Here is a 16,292-nt window from a genome sequence, read left to right as displayed (position 1 = left end):
ATAAAATGCCACTGAATTGTATACTAAATTGTTTTTAGCAATTTCATCTCCAATTAACTTATAAATGAATGGCATACAATGATTTTTTTTCTGTCAACAAATACTGAAATACCTAGATGAGCAATCAAAACTAATCAATAAATGGGCAGAGCACATGAACAGACACCCCTCCAAAGGCGGCAAAAAATGGCCAACAGACACATGAAAAAATGTTCAACATCAGTACCCATCAGGGAAATACAAATCAAAAACCATAGTGAGATACCACCTTACACCAGTCAGAATGGCTAAAATTAACAAGACAGGAAACAACAAGTGTTGGAGAGGATTTAGAGAAAGGGAAACCCTCCTACACTGTTGGTGGGAACACAAGTTAGTGCAGCCATTTTGGAGAACAGTACGGGGTTCCTCAGGACATTAAAAATAGAGCTACCCTACGGCCCAGCAATCGTACTACCAGGTATTTACCCCAAAGATACAGAAAAGGGCACCTGCACCCCAATGTTCATAGCTGCACTGTCCACAGTGGCCAAACTGTGGAAGGAGCCGAGATGCCTTTCAACAGAGGAATGGATAAAGATGATGTGGTCCATACATACAATGAACTTTGTCCCTTACAATGCTTAATTCTAGGTTATGTAAACTGCACACCTCAACAGAAAAGAAAGGTGCTGAGAGCCAGATGATGATTGAAAGCTACACAGCATTTACGAGCAGCGTATAGATGCCGTCTCCATAATGAGTTTTTCTTGAAATACAGTTTAACCGGACTTCAGAACTATCCCAAGAGCAGCTTCTAGGAACAACACCAACCTGCCTCAATTTCCCGCATGACAAGGCCTAAACTAATATTGGTAAGGAACTCCTTAAGGTTGATTTAATCTTTGAAGCTTTGGGCCTCACCATTTGTGCTGTATTTGCAGTTTTAGTACTAAAGAAAATCGCTGCTAGAAATCAGAGTTGAAAATAGATGAGTTTTTGAGACTCTCACTTACTTTGAAGGTAGACAGGGCAAGAGCTGATGATCACAGCTTCGGTGATCATATTCTCCTCCATCCCCGTACATTACCCAGTGAACATTTACACACAGAAGGTATCTCCAATAATCTAACAATTCACTGTCACAGCTGAAGTGGCCAGGAAGTGCACAGATGTTTAATGGCTTCTACTGTGTAATGGGCCTAAATAATATTCAGGTGAAAGCTGCAGGATAAATGAGACCTCAACTATTAGACACTCTCAGACATTATTGCTTTGGGGAGAAAACAGTTTCCAAACAGCTTCTACTCTCAGAGTCTCTCAGTCAGTGACCAGGAAACGCAAACCCCACGGGCTGGAGCATCGTCACCCCTGGCATGTTTGAAGTTGGGCGTTTTCATACCCAGTCTTCCACCTAAAGCTTCTGAGACAACAGAACTGGGTTTTTTCTTATTTTGTTTCTCTTTGTTTTTTAACGAATGTGGACCCGGGTGTCCTCAAATCTGTTCTATTTCTATGAAGATCTCTGTGTTTCTTAACACTAAAATAAAATTCCTTATTAGTGTGATCTTCAGAATGCCTTTGTATGATTAAAAAGAAAAATGAGTGCCTTAGAGGCCCCTGTTTTTTATCTCACTAAAGAAATAGAAAGGATTTGAACACTTTGGGGCGCCTGGGTGGCTCAATGGGTTAAAGCCTCTGCCTTCAGCTCAGGTCATGATCTCAGGGTCCTGGGATCGAGTCCCGCAATGGGTTCTCTGCTTAGCGGGGAGCCTGCTTCCCCCCACCTCCTCTCTCTGCCTGCCTCTCTGCTTACTTGTGACCTCTGTCTGTCAAATAAATAAATAAAATCTTTAAAAAAAAAAAAAAAGAAAGGATTTGAACACTTTAAATCACAAACAAATCAGTAACATCATCATATCTCAGATGGGTTTCTAAAAGTTCAGCAGAAAAAAAAAAAAAAAAAAAAAGGTTATTCTCTCAGTTTACGGTTTATAGCAATTAGGTACATCCACCCATTAGTGAGTAGATACACAGGCAGTCCTTGCTTCACACAGTAGTGTGGGATCATAACAACAACTACACAATCTGAATAACTGATGGGAAACTTATGATTGTCCTCGGACTTCTAAAAGTCTTTATTAAAACATTAAAATCCCTCTCACTCTTGGTTACAGAAGTACAAGGAAATAAAATAAAAACTACAAATATTTAGGACAGTATAATTTAAAATATTAAAAATATTGATGATTTTTATTTCTTCATAGAAAACTTATCAGGGGTAGTCTGATTAGTGTTTTTCTTCTTATCTTAGAACTTAAGACACAGAGTGAGCATCTTTCCTATGCCTTCAAGAATTGCCACACTCCTTTCAAATCTGGATCATCTGCCAGCATTTTATCCTTGGAGTTTTCAATGTCATCTAATTTCTTTTAGAGTTTCTTTAATGCGAAACTCTCTTTGTGGGGGTTGGTATTTCCCTCATTGCCCTTGGGACATTTTCTTCCATTTTGGCACAATAACTGTTTTCATTTGTATCAAAAGTTCATTTTCACCGAAATCCTCTGGCTGCAAATTTAGAATTTTTAAAATGGTACAGAGCCATCATTCCCAGTGAGCATTCTATAACTACATCTAAGTTTGAATCAAATTTAACAATTAGCATGATCAATGTTCATTTCTTCGCTAGGTTTCCAATTTTACCACAAATTCCCTCCTTCAGTTATGTTTATCTGCAAAATGTTACATGGTTCATCGCTGGAGATAAGGAGGTAACACACTACATGCTTTGCTGTCTCTGTGTGAAGAGTAACAGCTGCATGATGGCCAATCGTGGACAGACTTCAAATGGTCTAAACTATCCACGAGGCATGATGCTCCTTTGTTATTCACCCAGTGATTTTCATGAAGTCTGTCTTTTGTTCTTACTCACATTGAATGTATTGCAGTATCTTAACTTTGGACCGTGTTGCTGGGTTTGGTTTTGTTACTAAGGATTGGCACTTAACCAATCCTTAGTAATTGAATTCCTATACGTGGCAACTGTGGCCAGGAAGAGCTCCCTATTTAACAGTGTTTACTTACCTATGTGTAAATAAAGTAAAAAATATTAACTCATTTACGTAATATTATAACATAACATGCAAACCAATCCAGCCACCAATCACATCAGCTGGTCTACTCTATGTTCACTTAGAAAACAAAGGCAAAGGAAAATAAAATCACTAGAGCTTCTTATTATATTCTCAATCTAATTTCTATCTAATTATAATCTATTATATTCTCATATCTAATTTCATATTTGATCCGTCTATGAAAGATGCCTCTGCTGATTAACAGAGATAAACAGAAAAGCCTAGTACCACTTCTGGCATGGAGATGACCTCAAGCTGTATTCCTCTGTAGTCATTAACTCATTAATTCATAATGATGGTAATAGCCATGATGATTATGTATGGGTGTAAGTAATGTCCAAAAGGTAGTCCTGTCTATTATGGATATTATCCTCCAGAATAAGATAAAAATGCATTTGTTACTTCTACATGAGCAAAAATTTAAGCCATCTGCCAAAATGTTATTTTTCTTTTTAATAATATTACTCAGTATTGGTGACAGTGCAGGGAAATGAACATTCAACTTTGTTGAAAATCTAGATCTGCAAAAACTTTCTAGACATTGTTTAAATCGATTATGGCATATTCTTATAATGAAACATTTTACAGATTCTAAACATATTGTAGAAGAACATTCCAATTTTGAATAAGTATATATGACACATTAAAAACTATAATCACTCAAAAACAGTATCTAGCAGTATATTATTCCGATCTTTTATCTGTTTATTTCCATATTTTTCACATTTTCAATAATGAAGATGCAATTACTTATATAACCCCAAAAAGACTAAATTAGCTTGTTACAGATTTTACAAATCATTATAGCCAATACTAGATAATACTATATCTAGTATTAGATAGATAGATAGATAGCCAATACTAGATAATACTAGATAACAGGTAATGCTTAATCTATTTTTACTAAAAATAAAATATATATACTTTGCAATTTGACTTTCTACTTATAAATATAACTTGGATATATAGACCAGGGCTGATTCTGTTTCTTAACATCTTTAGCATGCACACATAAACTTACATAAATATAGTCATAACACAAATGCTATTTTTAATAACCTTTTGAAAATTGAGAGAAGTAAAAAAAAATCATGTGTGTACATCTTAATAAATTTTAATAAAGTGAACATGACTCTTGTAACCACCAAGAATTAAGAAACAGAATATACCTGCACCCAGAAAACCCCTAATATCCCATGGCAGCCACTAGTCCCTCCTCTCAAAAATGGACACTATCTCTACATAATGTAGCTTCATACAATAAGTACTCTTTTGTGTTTGCCTTCTCTAATTCAACATTATGTTCATGAGGCTTATTTATGGTATTAGGTACAGCACTAGTTTGGTTTTTTCCATTGCTAAGTGGTATTCCATTGCAGCAACATAACATAGCATTTTCATCCATTCTACTGTTAAGGGACATTTGGATATTTGCAGTTGGACCTATGATAAATAATAATGAAGTAGCTAGGAAAATTCTTGTATACTTTTTTTGGTCCACATATGTATACACTTCTTCTGAGCACACAAGGAAAAAAGAAAATGCTGGAAAATTACGTATTCTGACTTTCATACTTATAAGACACGGTTAAATAGATTTCCTGAGAGGTCGTTCTCAATTTATGATCTCAGTGGCAAGAGTAGAATGTGTCCCTGGGTCCACATTCTTACCATTACTTCATCTTGTCTCTTTAATGTTAGTCTTTTGGTGGGGTTGATCTTGGCATCTCTTTCTAATCCCAAGTCAGGTCAAAGCCTGAGGAACTCCATGGACAAACAGACAAGAGGGGGAAATACGCCAATTCATGATATTCTCACCAGTCCCCCCATCCTCAGTGATGTCAAAACGATGCCACAGCTCTTATCAAAGTATCTTCAGCCAGAAAAAGCAACAAAACAAAGGAAAACAAAACAAAACAAAATGGAGAGAAGCCAGACAAACCTAGTTGCGTGGCTTAGTATTCGATATTTTGTTTTGTTTCTCAATTTCAAGTAAAATCTTTTTTTTTTTTTTTTTTTTAAAGATTTTACTTATTTATTTGACAGAGATCGTAAGTAGGCAGAGAGGAAGGCAGGGAAGCACGCTCCCTGCTGAGCAGAGAGCCTGATGCGGGGCTCGATCCCAGGACCCTGGGATCATGACCTGAGCCGAAGGCAGAGGCTTTAACCCACTGAGCCACCCAGGCGCCCCTCAAGTAAAATCTCTTACATCAAAAATTAGTAGCACGTACAAGTCCTTGAAACTGGTGAATGCCTATTCAAGTGGTTAGGCCCATAAATGTAAATACCTCACTAATGTGCTTGAATTTGCTTCTGCAGTGTGACTAACTACCCCAAAGTCCAGGGGTTTAAAACTGCAACACTTTCTTTCCTTCTAACTCTGCGTGTGAGCCTTCGGGTTGCCTCACCCGGTGCCCTCCGTGTCTGTGGTCGGCTGGTCATCAGCAGCTTTGCTCACGGAGGCGCTCGCTCCCCAGCTCCTAGCATGCGATGGCGTGTGCTGTTCCTCGAGCAGGCTGGCCGGGGCTCCCTCACGATGCGGTAGTCCGAGGTTTCCAAGAAGGGGCAAGAGGGTACGCCCTAGCAGGCGTGAGCTTGTCAAACCTCTTGCTAATGATCCGCTGGGCCAAAACAAGTCCCGTCATAGTCCAGACGGAGATACAAGCTCTAGCCTGGATGAAAAGGCACCATCACACTACTACGAGGGCACAGATGCATGGAGGGCAAGAATTTGGGGCTGTTCTTATTTTTACATTATTATAAGTCCTTTTTGTGTTTCTTTACCTACTTTGTTTCATTTCTTGCCCAGAAACCAAAGAGATAGTACCTACGGTTTTCTCCGCTTGGTATACAAAGAAACTGATGTTCAGAAAAATAAAGCAGTAACCTAGTCACTCATCTACAGAATCAGGGCTTGAGCGCAGGTAGCATTTCAAAGACTCTGTTCTTTCTTATCCTTCTGCCTTCTGATGGATGGCTGATGTGCCTGTCTTGTCTTGTGCCACACAGTTAACATTTCAATGATGACAATTTTTTGTGTAGATCCAGGATTCCATCTGGTACCATCTTCCTTCTGCCTGAAGCACTTCCTTTAACATTTCTCGTATTGCCAGTCTGCTGGTGAGGAAATCTTTCAGCTTTTGAATGTCTGGAAACCTCTTTATTTTGACTTTACTTTTAAAAGATATTTTCCCTGCATAAAGAATTATAGGTGGATTTTTTTTCTTTCCATTTCTTAGAGCTATTGGTTCTCTATTTCCTCATTTACCTTACAAAGCCTTTCATCATGCTTATGTTTACTCCTTTGTACATAATGTGACTTTATGGAAGAACTCTGGATCTCTTTATCGCTGGTTATGACCAACAGGAGTGATCTGATCTAGATTTCTTTGTAGCTTGTGCTTCGGTTCACTGAGCTGAAATCTACGGATGTCTACTTTTCATCAAGTGAGAAATCTTTTGGCTGTTATCCACAAGTATTTTTTCTGGCTCCCTTCCTCCACTTAAGGATATCTGATATACACACATATGGAACTTTCTTATCTTTTCCATATCTCCACTTCATTTTCTGAACGTACAAATACAGCTATAACTTTTAATGTTTTGGTCTGTGAATCCTAACATTTGTATCCATTTTGATTGGCATGGTTCCTCTTTATCCCCCCCTTTCTTTTTTCTGAGGGTTGCATATTCCTCTTCAGATGCTCCGTATCTTTAATGGTATGCCACACATCACAAAGTTACCCTGCTTGGAACTAAATATATTTTTATTCCTATCTTCTTGAGCTTTGTTCTGGGATACAGTTAAATTACTTGGAAACAATGTGATCCTTTCGGATCTTACTTTTAATATTAGTTTGGCAGAAATGGAATAGTGTGTAACCCAGGGCTAATTCTTCTCCCTGCTGAAGACTCTAAGAAGCCCCTCTAGAAGTTTCTGCAGTTCTCTCTCTACAGTTCTCTCCTCTGGTACTCAGCTCTGCCAACCCTTGCTCGCTTCTCCTCCTCAGACTCTCAGCTCTGAGCCCTCAACTCCAGGAGCCCGCCAAATCCTGCTTAGTTCTCCCTCCCTGTACGATGCCTGGAAACTCGCTCGAGGAAACAACGGGGACCAGCACAGAGCTCACCTCTTTTGTTCCAAGTCTCTCATGAACTGCTGTCCTTTGATATCCCAGGTCCCGTGTCTAAAAAGGTCCCGCTTCACATATTTTGTCAAAGTGTTGGGTTCTTTCAAGCAGGTGGGTAAACCCAGCCCCTCCTACTCCATCTTGGCCAGAAGTACTCGTGTAGATTCCTTTGTGGCTTTAATTTGCATTTCTCTGATGACTTTCGGAGTTACACAACTTTTCCTGTTTATTGGCCATTACAAAGACTTCTTTTGTGAACAGCCTCCTTATGTATTCTGCCTACTTTCACACCCAATTATCGATCTGTCCATTCTTCTTTGAATGTAGGAGTTCGCTGTATATTCTGCATATGAGCCTTTTGCTTGTTCGAGGCACTGGCAACATCTTTCCCTACTCTGTGGCTTACACTGTTAGTACCTTAACAGTATCCTTTAATAAGGCAATGTTTTCAACTTAAATACAGTCAAATCCATCAACCTTTCCCCTACACTCAATACTTCATGTCCAACTTGAGAAACTTTTGCTCAAATATCATTCTTTCTCCTATGTTATATATTTTATTGTTGTACCTTCCAAATTTCTAACTACATCCACCGGAATTGATTTTTTAGACAGTATGTGGCAGATGCCCCTTTCCCCCCATCCCTGCACATTTATACCCAATTCACCTCAGAACCATTTACATTGTTTGATTCTCCGGAGAACATCTTCCTTGGTGGTGCCTGATTCCAGTTCTTTCTTTCTCCTCCTTTTAAGGTCCACGATACTGATCAAAGTTCTGATCAGCTTTTTAGGCTCTTTGTCAGATCTTATAAATAGTCAAATGTTGCCAAGGAAACATCAATAGCAAACATCAGGCAAATCTATGGTGTCTTTCTGCTCATATCTTAGGCCCTGAGCTGTAGACTTTTCTTCAATGTTCTTTAAGAACTCTGTGATGCATTTAAGCAGATTTAGTTAACCATTTTATCCAGCTTTTCTAGTGGTTCCCAGAATGCACAGTACTCTGTGAAAAGCTCATCTCTTTCAGCCAGAAGCCCTGCCCCCTGATGTTAAACTGAAGCCAAACGACCTCTGTGAGGACCAGGAGTTCTAGATGCCACAGCAAGGCCGACAACTCCTTGGTGGCAGGATCCAGAATTTATAGGGCTTAATTTTTAGATCTCATAACATTAAGGTGATATTTTGTTTTAATCCCACATTGTGATACCCCTGATTTTGTTGTAGAAGTCATAACTTGGTTGTGGAGAGGATTCCTATAACAAAGTGGGAACAAAAATCTTATCAGTGGCAATACACTTGCAAAATGAACCCCAAAAAAGTGGATCTACTGTTACACAATTTGTGGTTAACCATCTATTGGGTATTTTGTGAGGATAATCAAGGATAATCCCCAGGAGATATATAATTTATGACATATGTAAAGTGAGATGGTCTATTTTCTTGTCACGTGAATACCTCAGTCCTTTGAGTATGAGGCTGCCTTTGCAGGAAGGCATCCATGTCCAACATGACATATTCGCCACCTGCGTCATGTGATTCTGCTCTCACGTGGCCACTTCTAGGACAAACGACACTTAGGTGAGCAGCTTCTATGCCTCCCTGCTGACTGGAAGGTCGGTGGAGATGAAAGCAAGATGGTTGAAACCACGAGCATCTTCTGTGCTTGTTTCCTTCTACTGCCTCTTCCTCGTTCCATCCTCCAGTCCCAGCCCAAACTCAAGGGCAACCCCTTCCTCCACTTTATGTACCTAACAGCCCTTCAGCCTTCTACTTCCTCTAAGAAGCTGCAGTTGTTCACTGATTGTGTTTCAAATAAAACACATTCACTCTTGCATGCCCTCAACTAACCACTTGAATTCTGAGCCTTTTTCACCATAGTCATTGAAGGAAGACTAATCTCTGTGAGAAAAGAGATTGTGTCTCCACACAGTGTGGAGACAACCGAATGCTAGCACCCTAGAGAAACACACCGTGCTTGTGGAAACGTGGGGTCTTACCTATGTACCCCAAAGATCCAGCAGGGCTTTTTGTCACCAAATACGAAGCCCATTCCTGACATGCACTTTTCCAGATGCCTATATTTACAGCCCAGTAAGGCTACCAGTTTAGTGCCATCTGTGCAATCACCACAAATTTGGGGATTTTTTTAATAGACAAGTAGGCAGATTTCCTCTCATGTAGGTTTGGGTTGACATCACTGAAGGACATTTCTTTTTTTTTTTTTAAGATTTTTTATTTATTTATTTGACAGAGAGAGATCACAAGTAGGCAGAGAGGCAGGCAGAGAGAGAGGAGGAAGCAGGCTCCCTGCTGAGCAGAGAGCCCGATGTGGGGCTCGATTCCAGGACCTGAGATCATGACCTGAGCCGAAGGCAGAGGCTTTAACCCACTGAGCCACCCAGGTGCCCCTGAAGGACATTTCTTGATGGAAACTTTTAACATTTCTGAGTATATATGTATTTCTGACCACCTCTTTTCATTTTTTAAAAAATTTCATTTTTAAGTAATTTCTACACCCAACATGGGGCTTGAACTCACAACCCCAAAATATAGAGTCACATGCTCTACCAACTGAGCCAGCCAGGCACCCCCGATCTTCTCATTTTAGAGACTGCATGGCGACCTCGATTTCTAAACAGTGGATTCCTAGTGGCCACGCTGAAACAAGTCAAAAGAGACAGGCAAAACTAACTTTAATGTATCTTATTTGACCTAGCATATCTGAAATGCTTCCGACATATAATAAAAAAATATTAGACATTTTACATTTTTTTCTTCATAGCTAATCTTTCAAGTCAGGAGTATATATTTACAGCATATCTCAATTTGGATTCCTCATCAGAGATACTTGATCTGTATTTCAATTTCATAAAATATACTGTGGTACAAGTAGATTTACATGCTCAAGCTGATTCAAACACACTTCTGTTTTCCAATAACGAAATCAAATATCAGTATTTACATTTAAATCCATTAAAATTTATTAAAGTTAAAAACTCAGTTACTCAGGGGCACCTGGGTGGCTCAGTTGGTTAAGTGTCCAACTCTTGATTTTGACTTAGGTCGTGATCTCAGGGTTGTGAGATCGAGCCCCTGCTTAAGATTTTCTCCCTCCCCTTCCTCTGCCCCTCTAACCCCATGCTCTCACAATGCTCTCTCTCTCCCTAAAAACAAACAAACAAACAAATATTAAAATAAAAAATAAAAATTTCAGTTCCTCGGTTTTGCCTTTCAAATGCTCCCTGGTGGCGGTCGGCTCAAGGCTACCCCGCATTACGCTATACAAATGCTGCTCCTCCCATCACAAGCTTGTCTCTCTTTAGCTCAGCTCCATCATGGAGAAGCTGTCACTCATCAGGCCGTGGACAAGGGAGGAAAAAATGTGCAAACTCTTCTACGACAAAAGGATCTTTCAAGTTATTAGGAATCAGGGGCTAAAGACATCTTGACTACATGAAATTGTCTGCTATGTGAAGGCGCTGCATAACAAAGGACTGTTATTCTGTCTGCCTGTAACCACTACACCAGACACTTGAAAAAAAAAAAAAACCACAAAGGGATATTTTTCTAAAGGGCGGAATCAGAGAATGTTAATAATGAATGTGTAACTTCAAACCAGTTGCCCATAACTACGGCACCATTTCAGTGGATCCTGCAAGTGCCCCTCTAGGTGTGTATTTCCATGACCAGCTCCCAGAGATTCTGATTCTGCAGGTAGGCAGGGCCCACACAGGCCCCTTTAGAGCGGTCAGGCCTCTGGGAGAGCAGGGTGAATTCTGAAGGAGGACATCTTTACAGCTTGATCTTAACCAACTTCCTAATAGCTAATCCTCACTGAAGGCACAACAGACACACTGATTTCATCCCTCTAGCATTCCAACTCACTAGGGAATTTCTGCTTACGGGACGGAGGTCGTAGTGCTATCAGACCTCCCCAGCTAAGGGGTGCAGGCTCATAGAATTCCATAATGAACTGCAGAAACTCCCACTTTGGCTAACGCTGTCAAATCGAGTGTGGCGGGTGGAGGGGAGGGGTGTTAAAGAATTCAAGTCATTCACAAGATGTCAACATGAGTTATCTCCCCACAAAGGGTTTCTTTCCTGACCAAACTGCATTGTTACTCCGCAGGCCAGGCCCCAGTGGCCTTGTTATTTTGGTCACACTGTGGGGAGCACATTCAGGATTCTAAGGACAAAAGGCAAAGACGGAAAAGCTGTGCCTGGTGGTCCAAAACAGATTCTGATATTGAAAAGCAGGTAAGAGTGTAGCAAGGCCAGGCTCTTTGGTGTAATTGCCAAAACCATCAACTAACTATTCCCTAGTAAGTGACCAAGAACTCCGAAAGCACCTTAACTCTGCAGAACTGCTTGAGGGAAAGACGCTGACCGTGGCACTAGCCGTCTCAGACTGCCCTTACCTCCTCCTCGCTTCCCTGCCCACCTTAGTCACTCCCGAGCAGTTATCTGCACCACAGAGTATGTGAAACACCTTTTCTAATAATGCACCTTTACTAACAGTAGGATACCATTTTATGTGAGTGTGAATTGTCAGAAGTTTCATTAATGTAACTACAAAAACTCAGTGGGATCACATTTTGAGTACGATTTAAAATACCAATTTCAAAAATAGCAAAAATCTAATCCTTTCAAAATGTTCAACATCACTGGGATCAGGGAAGTAAAGATCAAAACCACGATGAGACACCACCTCACACCAGTCAGAATGGCTACAATGAACAAGTCAGGGAATGACAGATGCTGGTGAGGATGCGGAGAAAGGGGAACCCTCCTACACCGTTGGCGGGAATGCAAGCTGGTGCAGCCACCCTGGAAAACAGCATGGAGGTTCCCCAGAAAGTTGAAAATAGAGCTACCCTATGACCTAGCAATCACACTACTGGGTATTTACCCTAAAGATACAAATGTAGTGATCCGAAGGGGCACATGCACCCCAATGTTTATAGCAGCAATGTCCACAACAGCCAAACTATGGAAAGAGCCCAGATGTCCATCAACAGATGAACAGATAAAGAAAATGTGTTGTATATATACAATGGAATACTACTCAGCCATCAAAAAGAATGAAATCTTGCCATTTGCAACAATGTGAATGGGACTAGAGGGTATCATACAAAGCAAAATAAGTCAATCAAGGAAAGACTATTATATGATCTCACTCACATGTAGAATTTAAGCAACAAAACAGATGAAAATGGGGGAGGGAAAAATAGAAGAAGATGAAATCACAGAGACAAACTGTAAGAGACTTTTAATCCTAGGAAACAAAGAGGGTTGCTGGATGGGAGGGGGCTGGGGAGATTGGGTAACGGGGTGATGGACATTAAGGAGGACATGTGATGCAATGAGCACTGGGTGTTATGCAAAACTGGTGAATCAATGAACTCTACTTCTGAAACTAATAATATACTATCTGTGAATTGAATTTAAATTATAAAAGTAATACAGAATTATTTTTTTACCACAGGGTAAAAAAAATAATCTAACGCTTCCAAAAGCTGGCAGGTCAGGACATCTATAAACCATGTTTACATTGTAGCCACATGGCTGGACCCCCCCCCCCTTTTTTTTTTAAGATTCGTTTACTTGGCGGGAGCAGGGCAGGGTACAGTAAAAGGCAGAGAGAGACAGAGGCTCCCAAGCAGACTCCATGCTGAGCATGCAGCTGGACACAGGGCTCTGATCTAAGTCAAAACCAAGAGCTGGACGCTTAACTCACTGCGCCACCCAGGCGCCATTCACTGGACCCTTCTGCTGGCAAGCAGAAGCACGGGGTGGACAATGCTGCCAGTGGCACTCAGCCTGGCTGTGAGCAGTTCTGGAGACTTCTGTGCAGGAGTCTAAATATTCGGTTTCATTCTAATTTAAAATCTTTTTACCGTCTTATACTATCTAGTCATTCACTAACGAGTGGTAGCAGTACTAGGACCGAGCCATGTTCCCGAACTGGAGATGTCCAACTTCTGACTACGGAGCTCGGAAGGAAGGGTGAGAGGGCTTCCACGGTGAGTCCCAGAGATGTCAGAGGACACTCTAGTTTTAAAGGGACACTGAAAACATAAAAAGAATGATCTCAAAGGTACACCTTTGAGGTTTATATACATAAAAAACAACTCATCCTATGACTTAGAAAGGATAGTGGAAAAAAACAAAGTTGGCACGGGGGACGCATGTACCGGCGACCCAACATGTCATCTGGCTAAGGCCCAAAGCACTGCTTGATTCTTTGGAAGTAAAGTGAGAAATACGGTAGTGAGTTGTGCCCCCAGCAGTAGCCTAGGGCTTCCAGTAAGGACCGAGGGGCACCGTGTATGCACATCTTCTGAGGACAGCAAATGGGTCAGGACAGCTTAGTCCCTCCAGGGCCTTACCCTCTTCTACTGCCATCCGCACTTTCTATAGCCAGGACCACCGGGTGGAGGGGACAAGAGGTGGCCCTCTCACGCCTGCGAGTTATCAGCCCATGAGGGGATGCTGTGGCTTTTCCTCACTCCTTATGGGGCTGGTGAAGGACTGCTTTGCCCAGCCCCCATCCTTGAGTCATTAAGTGAGAGAGGTGTGGGAGAATCCCTCATAGAAGCTACAGGTGACTACCAGAAGTCCATCTGTGAGATGTCCCTTGCTGGCCGCCTGCTGAGGTGGAAAAGGAAAGAGAAGATGTAAGCCAATGGTGGATTTCACTGCCCAGAGCAAGAACTGGAAGTGCCAAGACAGAGTTGACTGTGTAGTATACATCCCCTAGGAGGTTCCCCTCTGTCCCCTGAGGCCCGACACCCATTTTCCACAAGAGACCCAACACATAGATGCTTGCCGTTGAGGGCAGAGAAAAGTCCGTCACTGCTGGCGAAGGAATCAAGAACGAGTACTAAGAAACGCAAATGATTGACAGATGGCAGCTCCACTTCCTCTCCACGACAAATGGGTGGGAAGGGGATATTTAATAAAATAATCGGTATCTCTTTGCCACCTCCAAATTTATTACATGAAATCCTGACCCCCATACAGAGGTAAGACTGGATTTGTAACTAGACCTTGCTGACCTGTTTTCTGTTGCTGCTGCTGCTGTTGTTTTATTTTTTAAATAAGGAAAAGAGACTGGGATGTAGGATACCTACCCCAAGTGTTCTTAAGTGGTTTGCTACTCAGTTCAAGGAGATTCAGCAGGGTATGTTTGCAATTAATAGTCATAGAAAATAAAACTCCATGTCTGTACTCTCTGTAATTAACGCTGTTCGATAAACCAATCATACAAACACTTATTATGTTTAAAGAATGTAATTAAAGGAAAAACAATGTTATCCCAGTTACAGATTTATCCATCCCTTCTAATTTTCATACTGAGAATTCAGAATTTTAAGTATTTTGGATTTCCAAGCCTTCAGGAACATAGACCTGTGATGGAATATGGTACCTTCTACACACTCGAGGGTCCAGCTGCTGGTCACGTGAATGTTATGACAGCTCTGAGACTAATTCAAGGAATAAAACACCCCAAACAACCAGTTGTGTGAGACATAATGAGAGATGGATATACCAGGTTGTTAGTCAATGAAATCAGAGGGATTTTATTCACAAGGCCATCTGGAAGTTAGCATGGATATAGGAAACCATGACGGAGGGCTGACCCCAGAAATGTTGCCCAAGTTCGATGAACAAGCCGTCATCAAAAGCATGATTGCACTTAGACAGCAGAGCCATCCCACCAAAGTTAGGTTCCAAGAGATATGATGAATGGGAGAGAAAGAATCAAGATAAATATTGTGTCCAAAGAACAGCAGAATTCAGCAAAACTACTGGGTCCCAAGACTATGCCTAAAAATATCTCAAGAAAGAACATGAAGAGAAATCCTCAACAATAAAGCACAGCTTCGGGGGTCACCATCCTCTTCTATACAGTCTGTTTTAGAAGGAAGAGCCCCTGTCAGCTGTCACCCCAGAACTACCTCAGTGGAGGTCAGCAACTGAAGAGACACAAGTCAAAGGTGACACCCTCTCAAAGTTTGCAGGAAGGAGGGCTTTGGGATTGGCACCACGTCTGTTCTGTGATCTGAGCCCTCAGATGACTACAGATGGCAACTGCTTTTGCTTGCTTTAAATACTGTCATGGGTGGTCTGTTGTTCCTGCACAGCTAGGGTTACATGAGAGGGTTACGTTCACGAGGAGCATGACTGGGCGCCTGTCCACCTCTGGCACCACTGAGGACCAGTCTGACATCATCACTGTGACATCCCTTGTTCCAAGGGAGATATTCTATGCTAGGAAAGCCGCTAACCAGGCAACAGATGCTCCAGCCCTTGTCTTGGAATTCTGGGGATTTCGAGCCAATGTTTCTTCTACTAACTTCCTGCAGGTCACTAAGCCTTGCATATTTGATATCCTTTCCCTTTACTGAGGATCTAGTTTTGTTTTGGTTTTGGTTTTGGTTTTGGTTTTTAAGTATGTTCCACAACTAGCACGGAGCCCAGTGTGGGATTTGAACGCCTGACCCTGAGATCAAAACATGAGCTGATATCAACAGTTGGACGATTAACCGAATGAGCCACCCAGATGCCCCATGGACTTGGTTCCTTTAGCACCAGCTCTGACACCCTTCTGTTGCTGCATTATGAATTTTTATTGCCGATTTTCTAGTTCCCGACGCACGTGACAAGCTATGTAGGTGGTATCTGACAATGACAGAGAAACCGTAGCATTCCTTAGCTGATATAGTAAAATATGAGACTTCAAAAAAATATACATTACCTGCTTAGGCTGAGCTCCCTTTGAGAGAATGTCAAGTAAGTCTGCAGATGAGATGAAATAGAACCGCGGGAAAGCCACACGCTTGGTCTCCAGGTACTCAGCTAGAGCTTTTTCACAGAGAGAAAGCCTATGGGAATGGAAACACTTCTTAAGCCTCTCTTTCACATTCAGTTGTTAAAACACCAACAAAACTAAAACCAGCTCCTCTTGTCTGTCCACTCACCATAATAAGCTCACTGTCTAACACGTAGCCTCACTCCTCTTTGATCATCATCTTGCTTGTGACTA

General features: G+C 41.3%; 1 protein-coding gene across 1 annotated transcript in view; it reads right to left on the bottom strand.

Moving 5' to 3' along the window:
• LOC111147239 (dynein axonemal heavy chain 11) overlaps positions 1–16,292 on the bottom strand; it is a 320,049-nt gene that overhangs the window by 218,607 nt on the left and 85,150 nt on the right. The window contains exon 28 of the mRNA XM_022503160.1: positions 16,005–16,131. Within this exon, the coding sequence (XP_022358868.1) occupies positions 16,005–16,131 (127 nt within the window). The remainder of the gene's footprint in view (positions 1–16,004; positions 16,132–16,292) is intronic.

This window comes from Enhydra lutris, unplaced genomic scaffold (assembly GCF_002288905.1).
Source record: "Enhydra lutris kenyoni isolate GAN:26980312 unplaced genomic scaffold, ASM228890v2 scaffoldscaffold16, whole genome shotgun sequence".
Lineage (NCBI taxonomy): Eukaryota > Metazoa > Chordata > Mammalia > Carnivora > Mustelidae > Enhydra > Enhydra lutris.
The sequence above is the reverse complement of the archived record's forward strand: the minus strand, read 5'-3'. Positions and strand labels throughout refer to the sequence as shown.